We start from the raw sequence: 22,702 nt of genomic DNA, 5'->3' as shown, positions 1-22,702 counted from the left end.
AAGCAAAATGAAAAGACAACCCACAGAATGGGAGAAAGTGCAAATGAAGTGACTGACAAGGGATTAATCTTCAAAATATACAAACAGCTCATGCAGCTCTATGTCAAAAAAAACCCAACCCAATCAAAAAATGGGCAGAAGATCTAAATAGACATTTCTCCAAAGAAGACATACCGATGGCCAAAGAGCACATGACAAGATGTCCAACCTCACTAATTATCAGAGATATGCAATCGAAACTACAATGAGGTATTATCTCAACTGGTCAGAATGGCCATCACCAAAAAGTCCACAAACAATAAATGCTGGAGAGGGTGTGGAAAAAAGGGAACCCTCCTACACTGTTGGTGTGAATGTAAATTGGTACAACCATTATGGAGAACAGTATGGAGGTTCCTTAAAAAACTAAAAATAGAACTACCATATGATCCAGCAATCCCACTCCTGGGCATATATCTGGAGAAAACCATAATCCAAAAAGATAATGCACCCCAGTGTTCACTGTAGCACTATTTACAATAGCCAAGACATGGAAGCAAGCTAAATGTCCACCGAATGGATAAAGATGTGGTACATATATACAGTGGAATATTAGCCATAAAAAAGAATGAAATAATGTCATTTGCAGCAACATGGGTAGACCTAGAGATTATCATACTAAGTGAAGTAAGTCAGACAAAGATAAATATCATATGATATCACTCATATGTGGAATCTAATTTTAAAAATGATACAAATGAACTTATTTACAAAACAGAAACAGACTTACAGATATCGAAAACAAAGTTATGCTTACCAGAGGCGAAACGTGGTGGAGGAGGGATAAATCAGGAGTTGGGATGAATGTACATACACTACTATATATGAGATAGATAACCAAAAAGGACCTACTGTATAGCACAGGGAACTCTACTCAATATTCTGTGATAACCTATATGAGAAAAGAATCTAAAAAAGAATGAATATATGTGTACGTATAACTGAATCACTTTGCTGTAAACCTGAAACTAACACAGCGCTGTAAATCAACTATACTCCAATAAAATTAAAACAAATAATAATAATAATATTGTGCTTTCTGATCCATGAACACAGTATAGCATATAGTGTATAGTATAGTGTTCATCACTCACTTATATAATTTCTCTCAGTAATATTTTGTAGCAATATTTTGTTTTCAGCATATAGGTCTTCCATATTTTTATTAGATATATCCCTAAACATTTCATATTTTTGCTGCTATTGTGAATGATATTGTTTTTAATTTCAATTTCTGATTGTTAATTGATAGTATATAAAAATACAACTGATATTTATATATTGATCTTGTATCCTACAGCCTTGTTAAATCCTTTATTAGCTCTAGGATCTTTTTTGGAGATTCCATAGCATTTTCTACATAGATGACCATAGAGTTTATGAGTAAGATAACTGTGCTCCTTAATTTCCAAGCAGCATGTCTTTAATTCCTTTTTCTTGCTTTATTTCACTAACTAAAACTTCCAGTGCAATGCTGAATAGAAATGGTGAAAATGGACATCCTTCTTACCATGTTCCTCTTATGTTAGAAGAAAAGTGTTCAGTGTTTTATCACTAAGTATGATGTAGCTTTTATCAGGAAGGGTGTTGGATTTTGGCAAACGCTTTTTCTGCATACCCTGGAATGTAGTTTCCCTTTCTCTTTGTGGTGAAGCACACTGATTTTTTTTTCAAACTAATTTTGCATTTCTAGACCTCACATGGTCATAATGTGTTATCTATTTTATATAACATTGATTATTTGATAAAAATTTATTAAGAATCTCTTTATCTATATTCATGAGGGATACTGGTCAGTAGTTTTCTTGTAATGTCTTTGAGTAATGCTGAGTTGGGAAGTATTTCTTCCTTTTCAATTTTCTGGAAGATTTTGCATAAAATTAGTATAATTTCTTCCTTAACTATTTGGGAGACTTTACCCATAAAGCTGTCTAGGCCTGGAGTTTTCTTTGTAGGGAAATTTTAAGCTAATGGTTTAATTTATTTAGCAGATATGGAGCTATTCAGGTTGTGTATTTCCTTTTGAGTAAATGTCTACTGTTTGCAACTTTTAAGGAATTTGTATATTTTATTTAAATAATTGAATTTAATGGCATAAAATTGTTCATAGTATTTCCTTTATATTCTTTTATATTAGTAGAATCTGTAGTGATGTCTATCTCTTATTCCTGATAATGATAATTTGTTTCTTTTCTCCTTTTTCCCTGATCGGTCTTGCTAGAGCTTTATTAGTTTCATTGATCTCAAAACAAAAAACACCCAGCTTTCTTCCTCATTAACTTTTTTCTGTTTTGAATTTCAATGACTTCTCCTGTAAAGTTTATTATTTACTTTCTTCTACTTACTTTGTGATTAATTTGTCTTTCTCTAGTTGCATAAATGTGAAAACTAAGATTATTATTTTGGTGGCAAATTTTCGTTGGTACAAATTTTAATATTTTTTCTATTTCTATTCAGTTCAAAATAATCTCTAATTTCCCTTTTTCATTTCTTCTTGGTCCCAGGAGTTGTAGATAAGTGTGTTATTTAGTTTCCTTATATTTGAGGACTTTTCCAATATATTTCTAATATTTATTTCTAAACTAATTCCATCATAGACAGAGAACAGGGTGTAATAAGAATGTTTTTTAAATTTGAGACTTGCTCTGTGGCTCAGAAGAGAGTCAATTTTGGTAGATGTTCTGTTAACACTTGAAAAGGATGTATATTCTCCTGTTGTTGGATGGAGTGTTTTAAATGTCAATTAGGTCAAGTTGATTTATGGTGTGATTCAAGTTTTTTATATCCTTACTGATTTTCTGTCTACTTGTACTATCGATTATTGAGAAAAGTATTGGAATCTCTGCCCCAAATTGTATATTCTTTTCTTCCTGTAATTGTATCAGTACTTGATTTATGAATTTGTAAGTTCTGTTACTACAGCACAAACATTTAGTAATGGTGTGTCCTCTTGATTGATTAGCACTAATTTGTTTAATATTAATATGGACACTCCAACTCTCTTTTGATTGCATTAGCTTAATATATATTTTTCCATCCTTTTACTTTTAACTTAATTTTTCTTTATAATTAAAATGGCAACATATAGTTCAGTCTTGCTTTTTTAATGCAATCTGTTAATTACTGCCTTTTAATTGGGGGTTTTAGTCCATTTATGTTTAACAGAATTATTGATGCATTTGGTTCAGTTTTCTATCTATTACATCTGTTCTTTATTCCTATTTTTCCTCTTTTTCTGCATTGCGTGTGATATTTTAAAATGATTTCCTTTTCTTTCCTTTGTTGGCCTATTTGTTATAGCTTCTTGTGTTTTTAAAGAATCATAGTATGTATTTTTATCTCATTTATCTTTAAGTGATTCTATACCATTCTATACCACTTATCCATCTTTAAGTGATACTATATATTTTTAAGTGATACTATACTTAATATACGAACCATACAATTGTATAGTTCCATTTCCTGGCCTTTGTGATATTTTTGTCATATGTTCTACTTCTACATATGTTATAAATCCCATAATACATTGTTATTGTCTTGCTTTAAATAACCTATTATCATTTAAAGAGATTTAAATAAGATGAAAAAAGACATTTCATATTAACCCACACAGTAAGTATTTCTAGTGCTTTTCATTTCTCTGTGCAGACTCAGGCTTCCACTAATACCATTTTCTTTTTTCCTGTAAGGGTTTCCCTTAACATTTCTTGCAGTTCTGCTGCTGCTGATTTTTTTTAAAGTTGTGATATCTGAAAACCATTTGTTTTTGTTTTCCTTTTTGAATAATATTTTCTCTGTGTATAGAATTCTGGGTTGTTTTCTTCCAATACTTTAAAGATGTTGTTCCACTATCTTCTGACTTGTATTATTTCTGAAAAAAGTATGCTATAACTCTTCCTTCTTATTCTTCTGTGTATAATGTACCTTTTTCCTCTAGATACTTTGAAGATACTCTTATCACTGGTTTTAATCAATTTGAACAGAATACCCCTTGGTGTAGTTTTTTTCATGTTTCTTGTGCTTAAGGTTTGTTGACATTCTGGATCTGTGGGTTTATAGTTTTCATCAAATTTGGAAAATTGGGGCCATTATTTCTTCAAAAATTGTTTCTCCCTCTGCCCTTTTTTCAGGGATTCCAATTACATATACATTAGGCTGCTTGAAGTTATCTCACAGCTCACTAATGCTATGCTTTTGTTTTTGTCTTTTTTTTCCTCTTTGTTTCATTTTTGACAGTTTCTATCGCTATGTTTACAGGTTTATGAATTGTTGCTTCCACACTGTCTACTTGGTTGTTAATACCAGCCAGGGTATTTTTTATCTCAGTTATTATAGTTTTCATCTGTAGAAGTTTGATTTTAGACAGATATCTTCAATGTCTCTACTAAATAAGCTCAATATATTTTCTAGTTTCTTGAATGTATGGAATGCAAAAAAAATAACTTTTAACGTTCTTGTCTATTAAATCTATAATATGTCATTTCTGGATTTGTTTCTATTAATTGAATTTTCTCCTCATTTTCAAAGATATTATACTTCTTCTTTGTACACTGGAAGCTTTGGACTGGATGCCAGACACTATAAATTTTACCTTGCTGGATGCTGGATACTTAGATGCTTATAAGCATTCTTGAGTTTTGTAACTGGGATATAGTTAAATAACTTTGAAAGAGTTTGATCCTTTCAGGTCTTCCTTTTAAGCTTTTTGGGCAAGACTAGAGTAGCATTTAATCTAATTTTGCCCCATTACTAAGGTAAAACTGTTCTTGAAACTGTGTCACATGCCCTGTGAATAATAAGGGTTCTACTGTGACTGATGGGAAAAGGAACTATTCCCAGCTGTGTGTCAGCTCCAAGGATTGTTCCCTATAATTTTTTCAGGTGGTTTCTTCTGCTGAAGATTTAAAAGGATCCCTCTGCATAGCTCTAGAGTCATCTCTCTGTGCAGCTCTCTCCTCTCTGGTACTATGCCTTGTAGCAACTTTAGCTGCCTTGTCCTCCTCAGACTCCCAGACCTGTCCTCTCAACCCAGGGATAATGCTAGGCTCTGCATGGATTTCCCCTTTGCACACCATGACCTGAAAACTCTGTCTAGGCAGAAATTTGAGTAATCATAGTATCACTTCAATCATTTCACATCTCTTCATTGCCTGGTATCCAAGGTCTTAAAACTGTGATTTTTCCCAGCTTTTAAAGTGTTTCAGGTAGAAGGGTCCTGGTCCTTTACTCAATCCTGGCTGGAAGTGGAAGTCTGCCCATGCATTTTTAGAGGAAGAAGGCCTATGGCCTTCATCAATAAGTTATCTTCTCTTTGCTAATGATTAATATGAGTAGCTGTATAAATTATTGGTATGGATTCTTGGTGTTTCCATGGTTGTCTCATATATTTTAATTAGCATCTATTGTGGGAAATGAGATTCAAACTTTTAACAGAAAAAAATCCTGATTCTCTATAACTAACACATCACAAATTCAGAACGCTATTTTGGCAAGTGGGACAATCTAAGGTAACTCAGGCACATGGTATTGCTAGCCAAAGTGTGGAGCCTGAATCATAGAAAGAAGGCAGGAGACTAGAAATAATAACATATGATTCAAATGAAAATTAGAATTAAAGAGTAAAAAGTATAGACAGAGATCATTTTTTACAGGTAACACAGAAATAAACCAAATAAGTCTGGGAAAAGAGCTTGAATGTAGAAAGAACAAGGTGTAGTGTCAAATAATTATGCAATTTCAAATCTTGATGATAAGGGAGAAAGATGCTTTTGGGTTTTGTCTGTTTTAACTTCCAGAATTTAATATAAGATCTCTTGCTTTCTTCCAGTTAAAAAAGAGAGAGATTCATTATTTACCTAGTAAGGAGAAATAGAGAAGCTTGCTTAATTGACATTTGTACATTTATCTGAATTCTCCTGAACACTATGGAAAGAGTTTCCATATTTTTCTCAGTATTAACTGTAAGCTTGAAGCGCATAATTACCTCAATAGACCTAGCATCATAGTTATTTGCATATTTGTATTAACTATACTTTTTGAGGAGAAGGAGGATATTTTGTTTACCTTTAAATCTCTAACACTGATTACTATAGAGCATCACTTAGAGAAAATTCACTTATTTAACAAATACTATGGAGTACCTGTTAAGTCCTGCATACTATGTAGGGCTTTTAGGAATGTAAAGGTGAGCAGAAACTGGCGTGTGGCTGCCTTCTTCAGACTAGTGGAGAAGACCAACAGTAATTAAATCATCACACAAACAGATGTAACATGAAAAATGAGGAGCACTGGATAGACGATTAGGTGACATCTCTTATACAGGCTATTTCCAAAGTGACTAAGGAAATTTTACAACACGGAGATAGAATTAGAGCTTCTAATTCTAAGTGCCAGAACGTAGCCCACACTTTCAGAATGACTTTATTCAATACCTCATAGAGAATTTCCTTCAGATATAATTTGAAGAAAAGAGAGTGTACCCTGGGGGACTTCATATCATACTTTAAAACTTGGAAAAACTGACCCTACCAGGCAAGAATAAAGGTTAAAAGGTATCTCCTTGGTGATCTCACGAAGGTGAAATATTCACATAGGAACATAACACTCAAAGCCATTTTGTGAGGATATGAACATTGAGAATTAATATAGAAATAGTAACTCCAAACCAAATGCCAGAATGAAACAAAATTTATCAATTGAAAGCTTGTATTCATTCATTTAGCAAATGTCAATTAAACATCTACTATATGCAGGAATGTCCCAGGCCCTGGAAATATAGCAGTGAAAGTCCCTGTACACAAGAAGGGGATGGCATGGGGGTGGGGACATAGGATAAAAAAGCAAACAGACCACTTAGAGGCTTCTGAGTCTCTACAAAGGCAGTGTCCCACATTGGTAAAATACTTGTTTGCTGATCAAAGCAACTTGGACTCTTTACCCAACCAACAGAGATCAGAGCAAGAAATATCTCCAATGTAATGAGGTACATGGTGTTCATTGTATTGCTGGCATTAGTGCCACTCGATACTCTTCTATCCCTTTCTCGAGTGATTTTCAATCTTGTTTAGCACAGAGGACCTTATTTGCTACCTCATCATTCCAGAAAACCTAACATTCAGCAGCCAACCTAAAGAAAAGGGGGTGTTTTGTCCATCTGCAATTTTTATCTACCTCTCTGTAGTAGCTTGAGCCTCTAAGAAGCAGCCAGGGTTTCAAAGCTAAAGCTTACCCCTTTACCACAGAAGTAGGATAAAAATGTCTACAGCTAGTCTGCAGAGATCCAGTCCTGCATCCCTCATCATACGATTTCAAATAAATCTCCAAAGAAACCCAGTTTTGTTTCCTCCAAAGCTTGAATGCTTCCAAAATGTTAAGAGGTTCTCCAGGTGCAGTTGGTTTTTGGGTAAATTTTATTATCACCACTACTATGCTTAGATGTTTCAAACTATAGGATAAAAAATAACCTCTTCTATGCTTTCAAACACTCAGAGAAAAAGAAAGAAAGAAAGAGAGAAAGAAAGAAAGGAAGGAAGGAAAGAAGGAAGGAAGAAAGAAAGAAAGAAAGAAAAGAAAGAAAAAGAAAGAAAAGAAAAGAAAACACTCTAGCTAAATAGCTTCACAACAAATAGGTCATTTCAAGAAAAGACATCCAATTATATAGAATCTGATTACTGGTAATAACTTGGAAGTCTTAAGAAATTTAATGACTTCAGCGCAAAACAATTAAAGTGAACTATTGAGGATAAAATCACCCCCTAGACTCAACATAACTACAGATGCAAAAAGAGTGAGAAGGCTTACTGCTTCATTGTCCCTTCTGTTCCCAGTCCCCAATGCCAAACACATCAGATAACCTAAATATTTAGGTATTGTTAAAATTAGAATTCATAGGAGAAGCCTGTTTTTCAGTGGCAGGATTATTATACTTGATTTTACAATTTTGAATCTTGAACTTTCCAAAGACATAGAACTGATAATATAAATACACAAGAAAAAATTTCCATTGTATGTATGTATGTATGTATGTGTGTGTGTATTTCATTTATGTAAGTCAAACATGAGAATTAGGCCTTCAACTAACAGACACTAACTTCAAGGTCATTTGGGGAATGTAATCTTTTTATCAATAAATCCTCTCCCTTAAGGTTTTCTGGACAAGTGTGTATTCTACATTATAATAAAACAACTCTAGTTATATATATATATTTCCTTCATCTAGCAACAGCTTGCATTTACAGTCAATTTGGAAAATTCTTAAAAGGGGTCCCGACCTCTACCTTGAGCACTGCATTAAAACTCTCAGAGGAAACTTGCTAGTTCTCAGCAACGCAACTGTATTGGAAGGAGCTCTAAGCAGGAGCAATGGAGATTGTTTTACACGTGGATGGTGTTAATTCGTATCATGTAAAGAAAAGGTAAACTGTATACTTTGTTGCCTTGTCTGTAAAGCATACACATTGCTCCATATGCTCCGAGAGTGGTAAACCACCTCCTAGCAAAATCTTCATGGGGTATTGTATGATTAATGATATTGTCGGTGAGGTTTACCAAACCTTAGTTTGGTAAGGTTAAGCAAAGTCTCCATATGAATTTTTTAAAAGACAATGAGACTAAAATGCATCTTATCGGTAGGCAAATGAATCTCTGTTGTATGATAAAAGCAGTTTCTTTTAGCGGTTAGAGATTTAGCTAGCAAAACCACTTGTAAGATGAACACATTTTCCAAGCCCTGAAAGAATTTCTTTTTTTTTTAAGAAAAATGAGAGAGCATTATGCTTTAAAAAAGAAATCATCACTCACAGGTTCCTTTCCCATCTTCTTTTGTAGCCGTGTTTGCCACTGGACGGCTTGCATGACAATGGCTTCCCACCTTCTTTCAAGATTTACAATGATCAACTGCATGGGCTGGTGGTCCGCGTTCAGATTGCAGGTCTCCCGGTCATCCAGAAGATGTTGGCATAATCGCAGGATGGAGGCCACTCCACGACGTCGCTGCTTTATTTCACAACAGAGGGACTGCAACAGAAAGAGGGACCGATCCATTAGTGTTTCTAGGGCCCATTTCCCTAAAACATAAAACACCCTCTTCCACCATAATTTTAAATTGTAGTGATACGCTCAGCTGCGAACAATAGGACAAGAAGGACTCTGGAGTTGCCTTTGGATTAGAGATCTTCTACAGACACCCAACTGATGCCAATGAATTTAGCTGTATCTCATTCCTCTTTCCTTTTTTTTTTTTTTAAACTGATTTCTACATCTAAAATGTTGGGTCCCACCTTGATATCTAGGTGATTAACTTAATGAAATAAAGCATTTATGCCAAACAGGTTGACATGCTTTGATTCAAGGTCATAGGAAACACAAAAGACAGAAAAGTGCTCCAAAAGGAAATGGAGTATTTCCAAATTTACTCCTAGATTCTTTGGAGCCAAAAGTTTACTTTTCTAGGCTGGAAATAAGTTAAATAAGATTGCAAAAAAATTGATATATAACAGCTATTGTTTGAAAAAAATGATAAGCAACATTTCTCTTCCGAAACTTGATTAACAAAGCAATAATGTTCTGAAAACAGAAATTAGGATACTGGATTATTAATGCATTATTTGTTAGTTGCGTGTTTCTTTTAATAGACATTCACACTATTTAAGGATATGCATGCATCAAAGTAAGATTTTGCCCCCCGAAGCATTTGTGTTGCTGCAGTGACCCTAAGCTGAACGATTCAAGCAAAATAGTGGGTACACATGTCTATAAGTATTATATCTCTTCTGTGCCTACGGACAGTGTGTAAGTGATACTCTAATTCAAAGCCTTTGGGAGAAACGATGATTATATCCACAAACATCACTGAATTACTAATCTCCTTCTACTGCCACAATTGGACTAACAGTTAACAGATTGCTTATTAATCAACAAGGATACACAAGACAATGCAATTTCATTTAGTGCTAGAGTTTTAATGCCTAAAAGTATTTGTGCTTAAAATGTTAATCTAGATAAGTCTTCATTAGAAGAAGTCTTAAAATGATTAAGTGCAGTTCATTGAAATGTGCAGAGTGGTAGTAGACCAGCAGGTGGACGTCTCATACAGCTGTTCCACTTATTGATATAATACATGCTATAGCCATTTAAACAACCCTAACTCAGTAATAGCTGGAATTCTATTATTTCTGTAATGAGAGAACCCTGTACCTTTAATATTTTTGAATTTTAAATAAGGTGAATGACAAATTCCCATACCTCTTTTTACAGCAAAATATGACTAGGAATTTTATTATTCAGTTTATACCAGTACAGCATTTTTTGTTATGTTTCTTGAACTTACCCTTATTTATTTTCCTAGGGATCATTACTATTTTCCTATATAACTCCTGATAGAACGACCAGGTCTGACAAATTTCTTTACTGATGCTATTCATTAGTTCAATGCTGAATGAGGAGAAACCCCTACACATTCAAAGATAAAACTTGAGGGTCTACCAAAGCAATAGGCATTGTTTCCATTACCTCTCCCAGTCCTGCTAACTGACCTTCCCCACATGCATTCTCTCTCTCTCTCCTTCTCTCTATTTCTCTCTCTCTCTCTCTCTCTCTCTCACACACACACACGCACACACACTCCCTTCAATAATTTGCTCTCTTGCTCTAGAACAACTGTTGAGCAAGTCAAACTATCAAGCCCACTTAATATCTATCATTTTTTGGCCCAATATTAAACACTTCAAGATAATAATATAGCCAACTGGGATTGATTCAGATGAGTTCTATGAATATACATACATGTTGAAGATTTTGGTTTTTTGTCTGTGTTTTGTCATTAAACTGTTAAAAATAAAGGGCTAGAAAAATCAAGAGATGTTTCCATGCCACAAAACTGGATCTTGCAAAACTCCATTTTAAGTTGACTAAAATAATGACTGCATTTCTCCAGCCAACAAAAAGTCCCTATGTTTCTTAGCTAAATGAGAGTTTGCCATGGATGACACTAAAGGTATGTGTAGACTTAGCATAGCCACATTAGGTGATATTCACAAAGCAGCCCAAATGGGCTTCATTCACCTCACAGGCATTTTCAAAGTTCTGAAGCAGGACATGTGAGGTTGCTAGGGGAAATTTTCATAAAGGTGATTGGCCATAACTTTTTATGAGTATCTAGAATGTATCCAGTATTTAAGTATCCAGATGATCCCCACCCCACATCTTAATGACATTCTATGGGTTTTAAAACTGTGTTAGCTGTTTTTAAAAACTGTTGACACTGTAAACACTCAGTATCTGATCTTCAGATCTCCACAATTCTTCAGTTTAAAAAGTTTTAAATATTCAAAGACCTTAGTGCACATTCTAGATTAATTTATTCTATATGCACACTTTGGAAATAACACTACTTTTAAAAGGAGAGGAACACTGAGAATTTTACATGGCCAACATATTTTTCAGTACTTTTTTACATCTAAGTGATATAACTGATAACATTCTTTTACATAAATGTGTTTCCATGACAACCATTAAAATGTACATGCTTATTTATAATCACAAACACATACTAAATAAAATCAGTGCATTTGCTGGTAATGTTTCTTAGAATCAGTAGAGTTCACATTACTTCCATGGTACACTATGCGTAGAGAAATGTTAAATATAACTACATAGGAACAAAATGATTATTATAACTATTTTTGGCTTACATTTTCAGAGAACAGAACAGAAACCCAAGCTAAGCAATCTAAGTAAGGCACAGAAATAAGACAGACTCATCCCTGCCTTCCAGACCTCCTCAAATGTGTATTGCACCTTGCATCTGCCAGGCACTGTTTCAGGCATGGAGGCTTCAAAAAGGAGCAAGTTACTGCTCCCTCTCTCAAGGAGCTGAGAGTCTATTGGAGGTGGACTATACAGTACCAAGAATAATACAGAGAGGTAGGTGCTAACAGAAGTTTGTGCAGGTTGCTATCGGAGGAGTCGTGAAATCTTCAGGGAAACAATGTGAGCCAGATGGTCCAAGTTGGGTGGCTGTGGTTATAAGGACAGAAGGTCCAGTAGCAAGTAGCCTGGGACCCTGGGAGTACCCAGTGTGTTGGAGAAAAGAGAGAGTAAAGCAGATGGAAAAGGAAGTAAGGAACAGAAAAGTTTACAAGGTTTTTCATTTTTGCCAGTTTTGAAGCATTGTCCTTGATATCCAATGAGATCATGTTGGTTCCCAAGGACAGTCATATTGCCTTCCCAGAAAAGTAGAAAGAAAAGAAGTGGGAAAGAAAATGTAAAAAGAAAGAAGGAGAACTAATTATCAATATATCTAAGAGAAAGATATTCCAAATGCTTTTGTATTTAGTTATGTATTTAATTATCATTACTTTTGTACTCAGTTATGTATTTAGTATCATTATTATTTGGTAATCTTTAGGAACTTTTTCCTACAAAGCTATCTCTGTTAGTATGGAGGTCATTGTCTTAGTATCACTTCAGAATCCAGCTGTTGGAATATAGGTCGGTGTTCTACTTTTAAGTCTCTAATGACCTATTTAATTTGGTTATTTTACACTTCTACTCAACTTCCTCATGTTACTCAAAAAGCATATTTGCTATAAAAGTTGAGAAGTATATAAAAGTGAAAATCAAAATTTCTAATTTGTTTTTTCCTTTACAAATCTCCAACCCTTTAAACATATCTTTTTGGACATGTTATAAGAGAGCTGCCAACAGACGGAAGATTTTTATACTTATAAACGATCAATCCGATTTTCAATTCACCAGTGGTGATACAAAGGGGTGTTTTTGGTTTATGTAGGGCTTGTCTCCTCTCCTGACTTGCTTTATGAACTTCTCTGACTGTTGAAACCACTCATATTATGGAGCCAAACGTGATGTAACATCATTCCTGCCACTGGCTTCAGTTTAACACCACTGAACGTAAGGCTTCCAATATTGGTAATTTATTCTTCATTATACATTAAATTTATGTATTTATGCACACATATTGCATAGAATGATTATATTTACTTGTACAGTTGACCCTTAAACAATGCCGGGGTTAGGGGTACCAATCCCCAGCACAATCAAAAATCTGATTATAATTTATGTCCAGCCCAGGGTTCCTCTGTATCCAGGGTTCCACATCTGCAAATTCAACCAACGCACTCATCATAGAGTACAGTAGTATTTACTGTTGAAAAAAAATCCGAATATAAGTGGACCTGTACAGTTCAAACACATGTTGTTCAAGAGTCAAATCTATACCCATATTCTTGACATTAAATAATACTGTCATCTCCTATTACAAAAGGATATAAATAAGCCTACAATTAAAGAACTACAATTAGACCAAGAACCAAAATGCACAATAAATAAAATGTAAGAACTAAATAGAGAAAAAAGACATGAGGAGGAAAATGAAATTCAAAAAATACCAAAACCAAGTATATGGTAAACGCAGAGAGACAACAATTAAATCTAGCTGAGAAACTCCAAAGAAATTTGTCTCCATATCTCTTACATAATTTTATTTAGCAGTTAATGTAACATCATTAGGTAGGTCAACAGAAACAAAGTGGTGGGACTTTAGGTAATGCATCAAATTAAAAAATTATTTATGAAGCAATTCCATTTATAAAGTCAAACATGACTTTACCTTCTAGATGAATCAATTGTTTAAACACTATCTATTGAATATGCCTTCTATGTGGCAAGCACAACAAAGAAACGTCAATCTGTATATGTATATGATATGTACCTGCCTTCAACGTAGTTGGCGTGAGGAAATATACAGAGAGAAAAGAGAGAAGTGAAAAGATAGGCACATTCTTCTAGTTTAAATAGGATCATACAAAAGCAGACAGCTCTATCTCTTTGTTGCAAGGGTTTTCTACACTTTTTCAGGTGCTTTTCTTCTTTTTTGCATTTTCTCTATTTTACCATTCTAATTACATGAGGTGAGCAATTGTCTTCTCTTAGTCTTCTACCTGTGACCAAATTTTCTAGAGCAAAATTTCTCAGTGTGTTCCCTGGGCCAAGCGGTATTAGTATCATCTGGAAACTTGTTAGAAACAAGAATTCCCTGGTGCCACTCCGTATCTTGTGAATCAGCAGCTCTGGGGTGGCCCCAATGAGCATGGTTTAGCCAGCCCTACAGGTGATTACAATGCATGTTAAAGTTTGAGAACATTGCTCTACAGAAAACAGAGGAACTTAGTTTTTCAGGTAAGAAAATTAATCTAGTTTAGTAGTTTTTTAGAAGTATAAAAATAGAAGGTGTAAGTTCTGATTCTGGAGTCACACTTGTCGCCAAGAGCCTAAAGACCACACCCATTAGTGATCAATTATTTTTTTAATTAATTTTTATTGGAATACAGTTGCTTTACAATGTTATGTTAGTTTCTACTATACAGCAAAATGAATCAGCTATACGTATACATATATCCCCTCTTTTTTGGATTTCCTTCCCATTTAGGTCACCACAGTGCATTAAGTAGAGTTCCCTGTGCTGTACAGTATGTTCTCATTAGTTATCTATTTTATACATAGTATCAATAGTGTACATGTGTCAATCCCAATCTCCCAATTCCTCCCACCCCCAATTATTTTTTAATTGCTATTGAATGGCTAAAAAAATTAATGAATAGATCTTTTCAGCCAGTGATAACTTTATATTATTAGTATTTGCTTGATGATCTCCAGAATTTTAATATAATTAAGAATACTGAGCTCATGCAGCTCAATATCAAAAAAAACAAACAACCCAATCAAAAAATGGGCAGAAGACCTAAATAGACATTTCTCCAAAGAAGACATACAGATGGCCAACAAATACATGAAAAGATGCTCACCATCACTAATTATTAGAGAAATGCAAATCAAAACTACAATGGGGTATCACCTCACACCAGTCATAATGGCCATCATCAGAAACTCTACAAACAACAAATGCTGGAGAGGTTGTGGAGAAAAGGTAACCCTCTTGCACTGTTGGTGGGAATGTAAATTGATACAGCCACTATGGAGAACAGTATGGAAATTCCTTAAAAAACTAAAAATAGAATTACCATATGATCCAGCAATCCCACTACTGGGCATACACCCAGAGAAAACCATACTTCAAAACGACGCATGCTCCCCAATGTTCATTGCAGCACTATTTACAATAGCCAGGTCATGGAAGCAACCTAAATGCCCATCGACAGACGAATGGATAAAGAAGATGTGGTACATATATACAATGGAATATTACTCAGCCATAAAAAGGAACGAAATTGGGTCATTTGTAGAGACGTGAATGGATCTAGAGACTGTCATACAGAGTGAAGTAAGTCAGCAAGAGAAAAACAAATATCATATATTAATGCATATGTGTGGAACCTAGAAAAATGGTACAGATGAACCGACTTGCAGGGCAGAAATAGAGACACAGATGTAGAGAACAAACGTATGGACACCAAGGGGGGAAAGTGGGGGGGGGGTGGTGGGATGAAATGGGAGATTGGGATTGACATATATACCCTGATATGTATAAAATAGATAATTAATAAGAACCTGCTGTATATAAAAATAAAATTAAATTAAAAAAAGAATGCTGATTGTTTGAGTATTGTATTTGGGGATTTTACTCCTTTTGGTTATTTTTATCAAGTAAGTCATTTACTAATTAATGACTCTAACATATTTGGCATTGTGCTAAATTAGATAGAAGCTTTGCTCTCATAGAGTTTACATAGTAATCAAACCTTGATGACTGTTTGGAAGGTACAAGGCATCAGGTAATGCTACTGCCTACAGCCATGGTCTGAGAAGAATGTATAGCAGGTGGGAAAAATGAAAGGCTATACTGGTACCTCTATGATTCTCCAGAAGATGCTTTTGACTGGTTGGTTCAGAATCATAATTTGGGGGCAAGGTTGGCAAAGATCACACGAATGATATTTCTTATAGCAATAAACATTTATTGGGTATCAATTATGTGCCAAACACCATAATTTTCATTACAGGAATGGCATTGGTGGATAAGAGGCATATGATATGATGTGGTACCTGATCTTAAGGGCTTGTAATCTGGCTGTGAAGAGAAGCCTCTGGCTACTCAAAATGAGAGCTATCAATGCAAGGCAAAGGTTTTTGATAAGACCTAACCCATCAGGTTGTGGTAGGTTTCTTTTATTCGGTACGCGGGCCTCTCACTGTTGTGGGGTTTCTTTTATTCGGTACGCGGGCCTCTCACTGTTGTGGCCTCTCCCATTGTGGAGCACACGCTCCAGACGCGCAGGCCCAGCGGCCATGGCTCAAGGGCCCAGCCGCTCCGCGGCACGTGGGATCCTCCCGGACCGGGGCACGGGGCTGGGGACCCGTGTCCCCAGCATCAGCAGGCACATTCTCAACCACTGCGCCACCAGGGAAGCCCTGTAGGTTTTAAATGAGGTAAGTGAGGTGAATGTGCCACATGACTAGTGAGGCTGTGACCCAAAAGTAATGTGCAATTGATATACATGCTAAATTATGGGCATTGACTTTGGAGATGAGAAAGATCATTACCAGCTGGAGTAGATAAAGATCCATAGGACTAGAACTAGGCCATGAAAGTTGCTGAAGTTCGAAAAAGTGGAGGGGAAGAAGGACAGGCATTATAGCTGGGGGATTCACATAAGAAAAGGTCAAGAAACTACAGATTTTTTTTTTTTTTTTTTGGCCGCGCCACTCGGCTTGCGGGATCAAACTCATGCCCTCAGCAGTGAAAGCGCATGGTCCTAACAACTGGACCACCAGGGAATGCCCAAGAAACCATAACTTTTGCAACATTTTAAAAAGCATGGAATTTCAAGTGGAATGTGATGTTAATAATAATTCAATTATCCATCTATCCATCTAAATGTACTTGAGTGCCTCCTATATTCCAGGCACCGTTCTCACTGGTAGGGATATAACGGTGGGCAACAAGATTTCTGCTCTCATGGAACTTATATGCAAATTTGCCTGTGTCTTGGGGGGTGGCAGTGGTGTGAGGCTGGAAATAAAACATAAATAAACATACCAGAAAACATCAATATATGTTGGTGAGGAGACAGAGAAACTGGAACCCTCATCTGTTGCTGGTGGGATTTCAAAATGACGTACTCACTTTGGAAAACAGTACATTTCCTCAAAAAGTTAAACAGAATTACCATATGGTCCAGGAGTTTCTCTCCTAGGTATATACCCAAAAGAACTGAGAACATATGACCACACAAAAACCTGTAGACAAATTCATAACCCCATGATTCATGATAGCCAAAAGGTGCAAATGACCCAAACATCCATTAATAGATAAATAGATTTAAAAAAACCAGTATATCCATACAATGGGATATTTTTTGGCAATAAAAAGGAATGAGGTACTGATACATACCACAGCATGGATGAAAACATTATGCTAAGTGAAATAAGCTGGACACAAAAGGCCACGTGTTGTATGAGTTCATTTATATGAAATGGCCAGAATAGGCAAGTTCATAGAAACAGAAAGTATATTAGTAGGTGCCAGGGGCTGCAGTCGGGGGATATAGGGAGTGACTGCTGAGAGGTAAACGGTTTCTTTTCAGGGCAGTAAAAACATTTTGAAATTAGATGTTATGGTATATGAATTATATCTCAATAAAGTTGTTATTTTTTAAAATCTCTCAGTTAAGGGCAGGTATATATTGTCAACCACAAAACTGATGATATAATCAGATAATTTTCCATTCCTTTAGAGTGTGTTATGACAACAGACTCGATATTACCAATACCATCCAGTCAGTCACCATGGTTCTGCAACCATGGATCAATACACTGATCAATACACTTACAAATGCAAATGTAGAACTTGTATTTATTTTTTTAAAAGTAATGGCTATAAAATTTCCTGGGATACAGTTACAACTACAGACCTATAAATCTCAGTCAACAGATAAAACATTCTGCTATATGATAAAAAAAATACAGTTCCTTTTTTAATATAGCTGTCTTAACTTCTAGAGACATCATAAAACATAACAGAAAAGTATATATATAAGAGCATGCCTGGAAAAGGAGTTGAAGAAAATGTGGGAGTTGAAGAATGTTAGTTAAGTGTAATTATTGCAGTGATGAGTTTCATATATATTTAGATACATCTTATGAAATTGTAATCTATTGTGTTAGTATCTGTACAAGAATGAGAGACCTGACATGTCAGATAGACTTCATATACTTTACCAAAGATGATTCTGAGTTGACTATATGGATCTGAACCAAAACAAAATAAAAATAATGCTGTGTTTGCTTCAAATAATCAAGATTTACTTGAATGCAAAATAATAACCAACAATCACTGAGCCATAAATTGCTAGAGCTCTTTTCTTAGTAGTATCTTCTTAGTTATTTTTCACTAATCTCCTACACTAATGACAAATGTTTTTTGTGTATTTCTGTGTGCTATGCATTTTTTAGGTACTTTATATGTATGGACTCATTTAATCCTCACAACAGCACTCTGAGACATACATTGCTGTCATCTACCTATTTTACAAATGAGATAACGGAGACACAGAGAGGTTAAGTAACAGCAAATAAGGAGCAAAGGATTTTAACCCATGCCACCTGAACGCAGAGCCAGTTCATGAAAACACTATGCTACACTGCCTTTCATAAGAGAGCTGAAGAAGCTTCGAAAATTTCGACATTTTCAAACCATCTCTGCCCCTGAGTTCTAACCAGAAGTGACCACAGCCATAAAGTTACTGTTGATCAGAGAGCCAACAACTTCTTCCATATACCTGTCAGGGGTCTATCTTATACCCATTCCTAAGTCTGCAAATATGATAAGAATTTATAACCCATGCAATTCTTAAGCCCAGGGTAGTTAATGATAGCAGAGGTGGAAAAAATGCTAATTAATTAATTGAACAAATATTTATTAAACACCTTTATAATGGGCACTGTTCTCAGTGTTTGAGATACATCAGTGAACAAAACAGACAAAACTTTCTGCCCTCAAGGACCTCATATTCTAGCAGACAGTGGGAGATAATCTCTTTTCTGAGAAAGATGTAAATCATATAAATAATAAAGAGATTTAACAAAAGTAAGAAACATTCATTAGGGCAAATGATTATCAAAGTTTCCAGCAAGGGGTCAGCAGATTTGGTCCTGACATCTCCATTCTGGAGCCAATTATGTGCTTAACTTAACTATACCTAGTGTACAGTGTATGTTACAAATAAGAAAAAATAAAAATAAATTAAAAAAAATAAACTGACCTAGCAAGATTAACAGTTTTGATAGGAAGAGAAAAAAAAGAAAACAGGGAAAAGAAATTGGAAGTATTAAAGCAAGATACCCTTTTTCTAAATATGCACACCCATATCTATATTATCCTGAAAACCCCACTGAAAAGAATGGTGAGCAACCTGTTGTGTATTGACCTGTGTGAGCCATCTTGTTCTGGTAGAGGAGATGGTGGCCATCACAGATAAGGAATGGGCTGAGCAGGCAGCTTTGGCTCTTTTGGCAAACATGAATTTAACAGACATGATGTCAGAAATAAATCTAGTCAAAAAAAAGAAAAAGAAAAAAAGAAATAAATCTAGCTCCAAACCAAAATGGAAGTGAATATCAGAAAAATGATTCTATTAAAAATGAACTTTAGGGCTTCTCTGGTGGCACAGTGGTTGAGAGTCCGCCTGCTGATGCAGGGGACACGGGTTCGTGCCCCGGTCCGGGAGGATCCCACATGCCGCAGAGCGGCTGGGCCCGTGAGCCATGGCCGCTGAGCCCGTGAGCCATGGCCGCTGAGCCTGCTCGTCCGGAGCCTGTGCTCCGCAACGGGAGAGGCCACAACAGTGAGAGGCCCGCGTACCGCAAAAAAAAAGAACTTTAGGGAATTCCCTGGTGGTCCAGTGGTTAGGACTCCATGCGTCCACTGCTGAGGGCGCAGTTCAATCTCCGGTCGGAGAACTAAGACCCCACGAGCCACGCGGCATGGCCGATAAATAAATAAATAAAATAAAAATAAAACTTAAAAAAATATGAAAGGAAAAAGAATTTCCAATCTGGAATTGTAAAGGAGTAATTCAAAACAGCCAAAAAAATTAAAACACCTCAAGTGAGGTATGAATGACAACTTGCATATTTTAAAGAAAATATGGACAAAAGACATCTTCATATTTTACCTGATTCCAAACTTAAAAGATGTCAGCCAATATAGGAACTCAGCTCAGTTGCAAACTCTGGGACTTAATCTATATTGGAGCTAAATATTCTATAAGCATGCAGTGAAGTGCAAAAACTAGCAATTGAAAAATGACATGATTAAATGGCACGACATGCAATCATTTGCTCTCAATTATATCAATGTATCTTCTTCATTTCTAGGAGTCAGGCAGAAATATTGTTTTTTAAATGCCTCTATCAAATTGGTCACCAATAATAAAATAGATGAGAGTCCTAATAAGCTCATTTACATACCATACATCATACAGTACAAAACTATTCTCTCCGAACAGTTTTGCTCATAGATTTGTCTCCTGGTTGTCATGAGTCTTTGCTACATTAGCAGATTTTAAAAGCGTAATACTGCCTTCAGGACCATTTGTAGAAAAACATTTATGAAACTTTTCTAGTTAACCCTTGGCAGGATCCTTATTGCTAATTATGGAAAAGGTACTGATATAATATCTTGGCTGTCACATTGTATTATGGTGACGGTAGAAGCAGAATCTAGGTCTGACATTTTGGAAATACCATCTAACTGCAAGTCAGAAACAGAGAATGACAGTTCTAAGTAGATTATAACTTCTTGCAAAATAACAAACTGGTTTATTTAATGTAAAAGCTGGATTTTAAAAATAGCAGTAAAGGCCCCTGAATTGATTCACCAAGCACATCTCTATCAGCTCCTTGAAGAAGGTCTGGGATGTGTCCCAAAATACTTTTTAAATTGTACATGACAGTATAAGTCTAGATTCTAACACTAAATGATTTATTTTAACCATTTAAAATCAAAATAGTTTCAGCAAACACTTTCTTTTTAAGAAAAATCATCTACCCTCTGTTCACCTAGGCAGCAGATAAGTGAGGTGTCATCTTTACCTCCAGGCCTAATTAGCCTGACCTTTGACCTAGAAAAAGATCTTACTTGTTCTTGCAATCTAGTATCCTCACCAATTAAGTTGAATCATTAAGGGCCACCAGGACTATTAATACTACAAATTCTTGGACACCCTTCAATGAATGGTGTCATCAAGGGAAAAACTAAACATTCTTTTAATACACTCATATTTATGTTTTAATTCTCTTGTACCTTCATCTGTTCAAAAAACATTAATTATATTTGGAAAGGAGTATTTCTATAACTCTTAGCTACTTTTTAGCTGTAGACCAAAATTAATTACCATTCTAAAAATGAAGACCCTCACTGTGTTATTCCATGAAAGCTGCTGTTAGCCCTGTGTGGCATTCTTTAATTTCTTTGTGACTTACCCTACACTAGGTTAAGTACTTTTAAACATGTTTGTTTTTAAGAATCAAGCTCAGTGGTCGTGTGCTTAGTTCATATTCACATGTAATTAGTAATATGTTATATACTTCCTTTTCTAAATTAAAAACACTATTAAAATTCCAGACATACAAAACAATATGAAGATTACGTTACTCTAAAGAAAACTGTAATAGCTTACAGATTGCTTGTATCATTACTAAAATGCTGGTATCTATTACAGAGTCTCCCTGGAATAAAGAATGCACTTTAAAAACATGTCCATTATTGTTAAGATGCTAAACTAGTCTGCAATTACAGAAAGGTAACTTTTAGCAATAAGGGGGAAAGGGTGCTGGATATAAATGCAACTTAGCCATTATACTATACCTTTTCTTAAAATCCCACTCTCTTTTCATAAGCAGATGAGGCACTAATTGCCTTTTATTTTTACATTATATTTTGAAATCTTTTTACAATACCCACTGTGCTTTTTAACTCTTACTGATTCCACTCAAAGTAATTCTGGAGGGGAATTCCCTGGTGGTCCAGTGGTTAAGAATCACCTTCCAGTGCAGAGCACGCAGGTTCAATCCCTGTCTGGGAAACTAAGATCCCACATGCCACCACAGGGCAGCTAAGCCCGCGCACGGCAACTACTGAGCCCACACGCCACAACTAGAGAGAGAAGCCTGCGTGCCACAATGAAGACCACCGCACGCCACAATGAAAGAGCCCACATGCCGCAGCTAAAACCCAATGCAGCCAAAAATAAAATAAATAAATAAATAAATATTTTTAAAAAACAAGTAATTCTGGAGAACGGATGAAGGTGATTTGCTTCTCTGGATTATTTGTGGATCCCAACTACCTGAACTCATCTGTGAGTTCAGATGAAAGAAGAACCATCATAAAGACCACACCTGGGGGACGAAATAGCATTAAGAAGGAAAGCAAGAGAACACGGGAGCAAACAACGACACAAAAGGAATTCCCAGGGATAATGTGGAACACAGAGGACAGGACAGATTATTGGACTAATTTGTTTCATGAATCACTCAACTCTGCTGTGTGCTGTTTTCTAACTCTCTCATCCATACACAGTTGACTATTCTTCACCCGCCTCCTCCAGCAAACCGTATTTTTCCAGACTTATCTCTGGCTAACTTACTTGTTATTTCCTATGAAGCCACTCCTGGAACTCAT

At 35.6% G+C, this 22,702-nt stretch overlaps 1 protein-coding gene across 4 annotated transcripts in view; it reads right to left on the bottom strand.

Annotated features, from left to right (window-relative positions):
* Positions 1 to 22,702, bottom strand: part of AKAP6 (A-kinase anchoring protein 6) — a 598,070-nt gene that overhangs the window by 48,288 nt on the left and 527,080 nt on the right. For all 4 annotated transcript variants that reach the window (XM_029238347.1, XM_029238344.1, XM_029238345.1 and 1 more), the window contains one exon: positions 8,839 to 9,054. In XM_029238347.1, coding sequence (XP_029094180.1) covers positions 8,839 to 9,054 — 216 coding nt within the window. The remainder of the gene's footprint in view (positions 1 to 8,838; positions 9,055 to 22,702) is intronic.

The sequence above is a fragment of the Monodon monoceros genome, unplaced genomic scaffold, assembly GCF_005190385.1.
Source record: "Monodon monoceros isolate NGI ecotype Baffin Bay Population unplaced genomic scaffold, NGI_Narwhal_1 Super_Scaffold_21, whole genome shotgun sequence".
Lineage (NCBI taxonomy): Eukaryota > Metazoa > Chordata > Mammalia > Artiodactyla > Monodontidae > Monodon > Monodon monoceros.
This window is presented reverse-complemented; position numbering and strand designations above follow the sequence as displayed.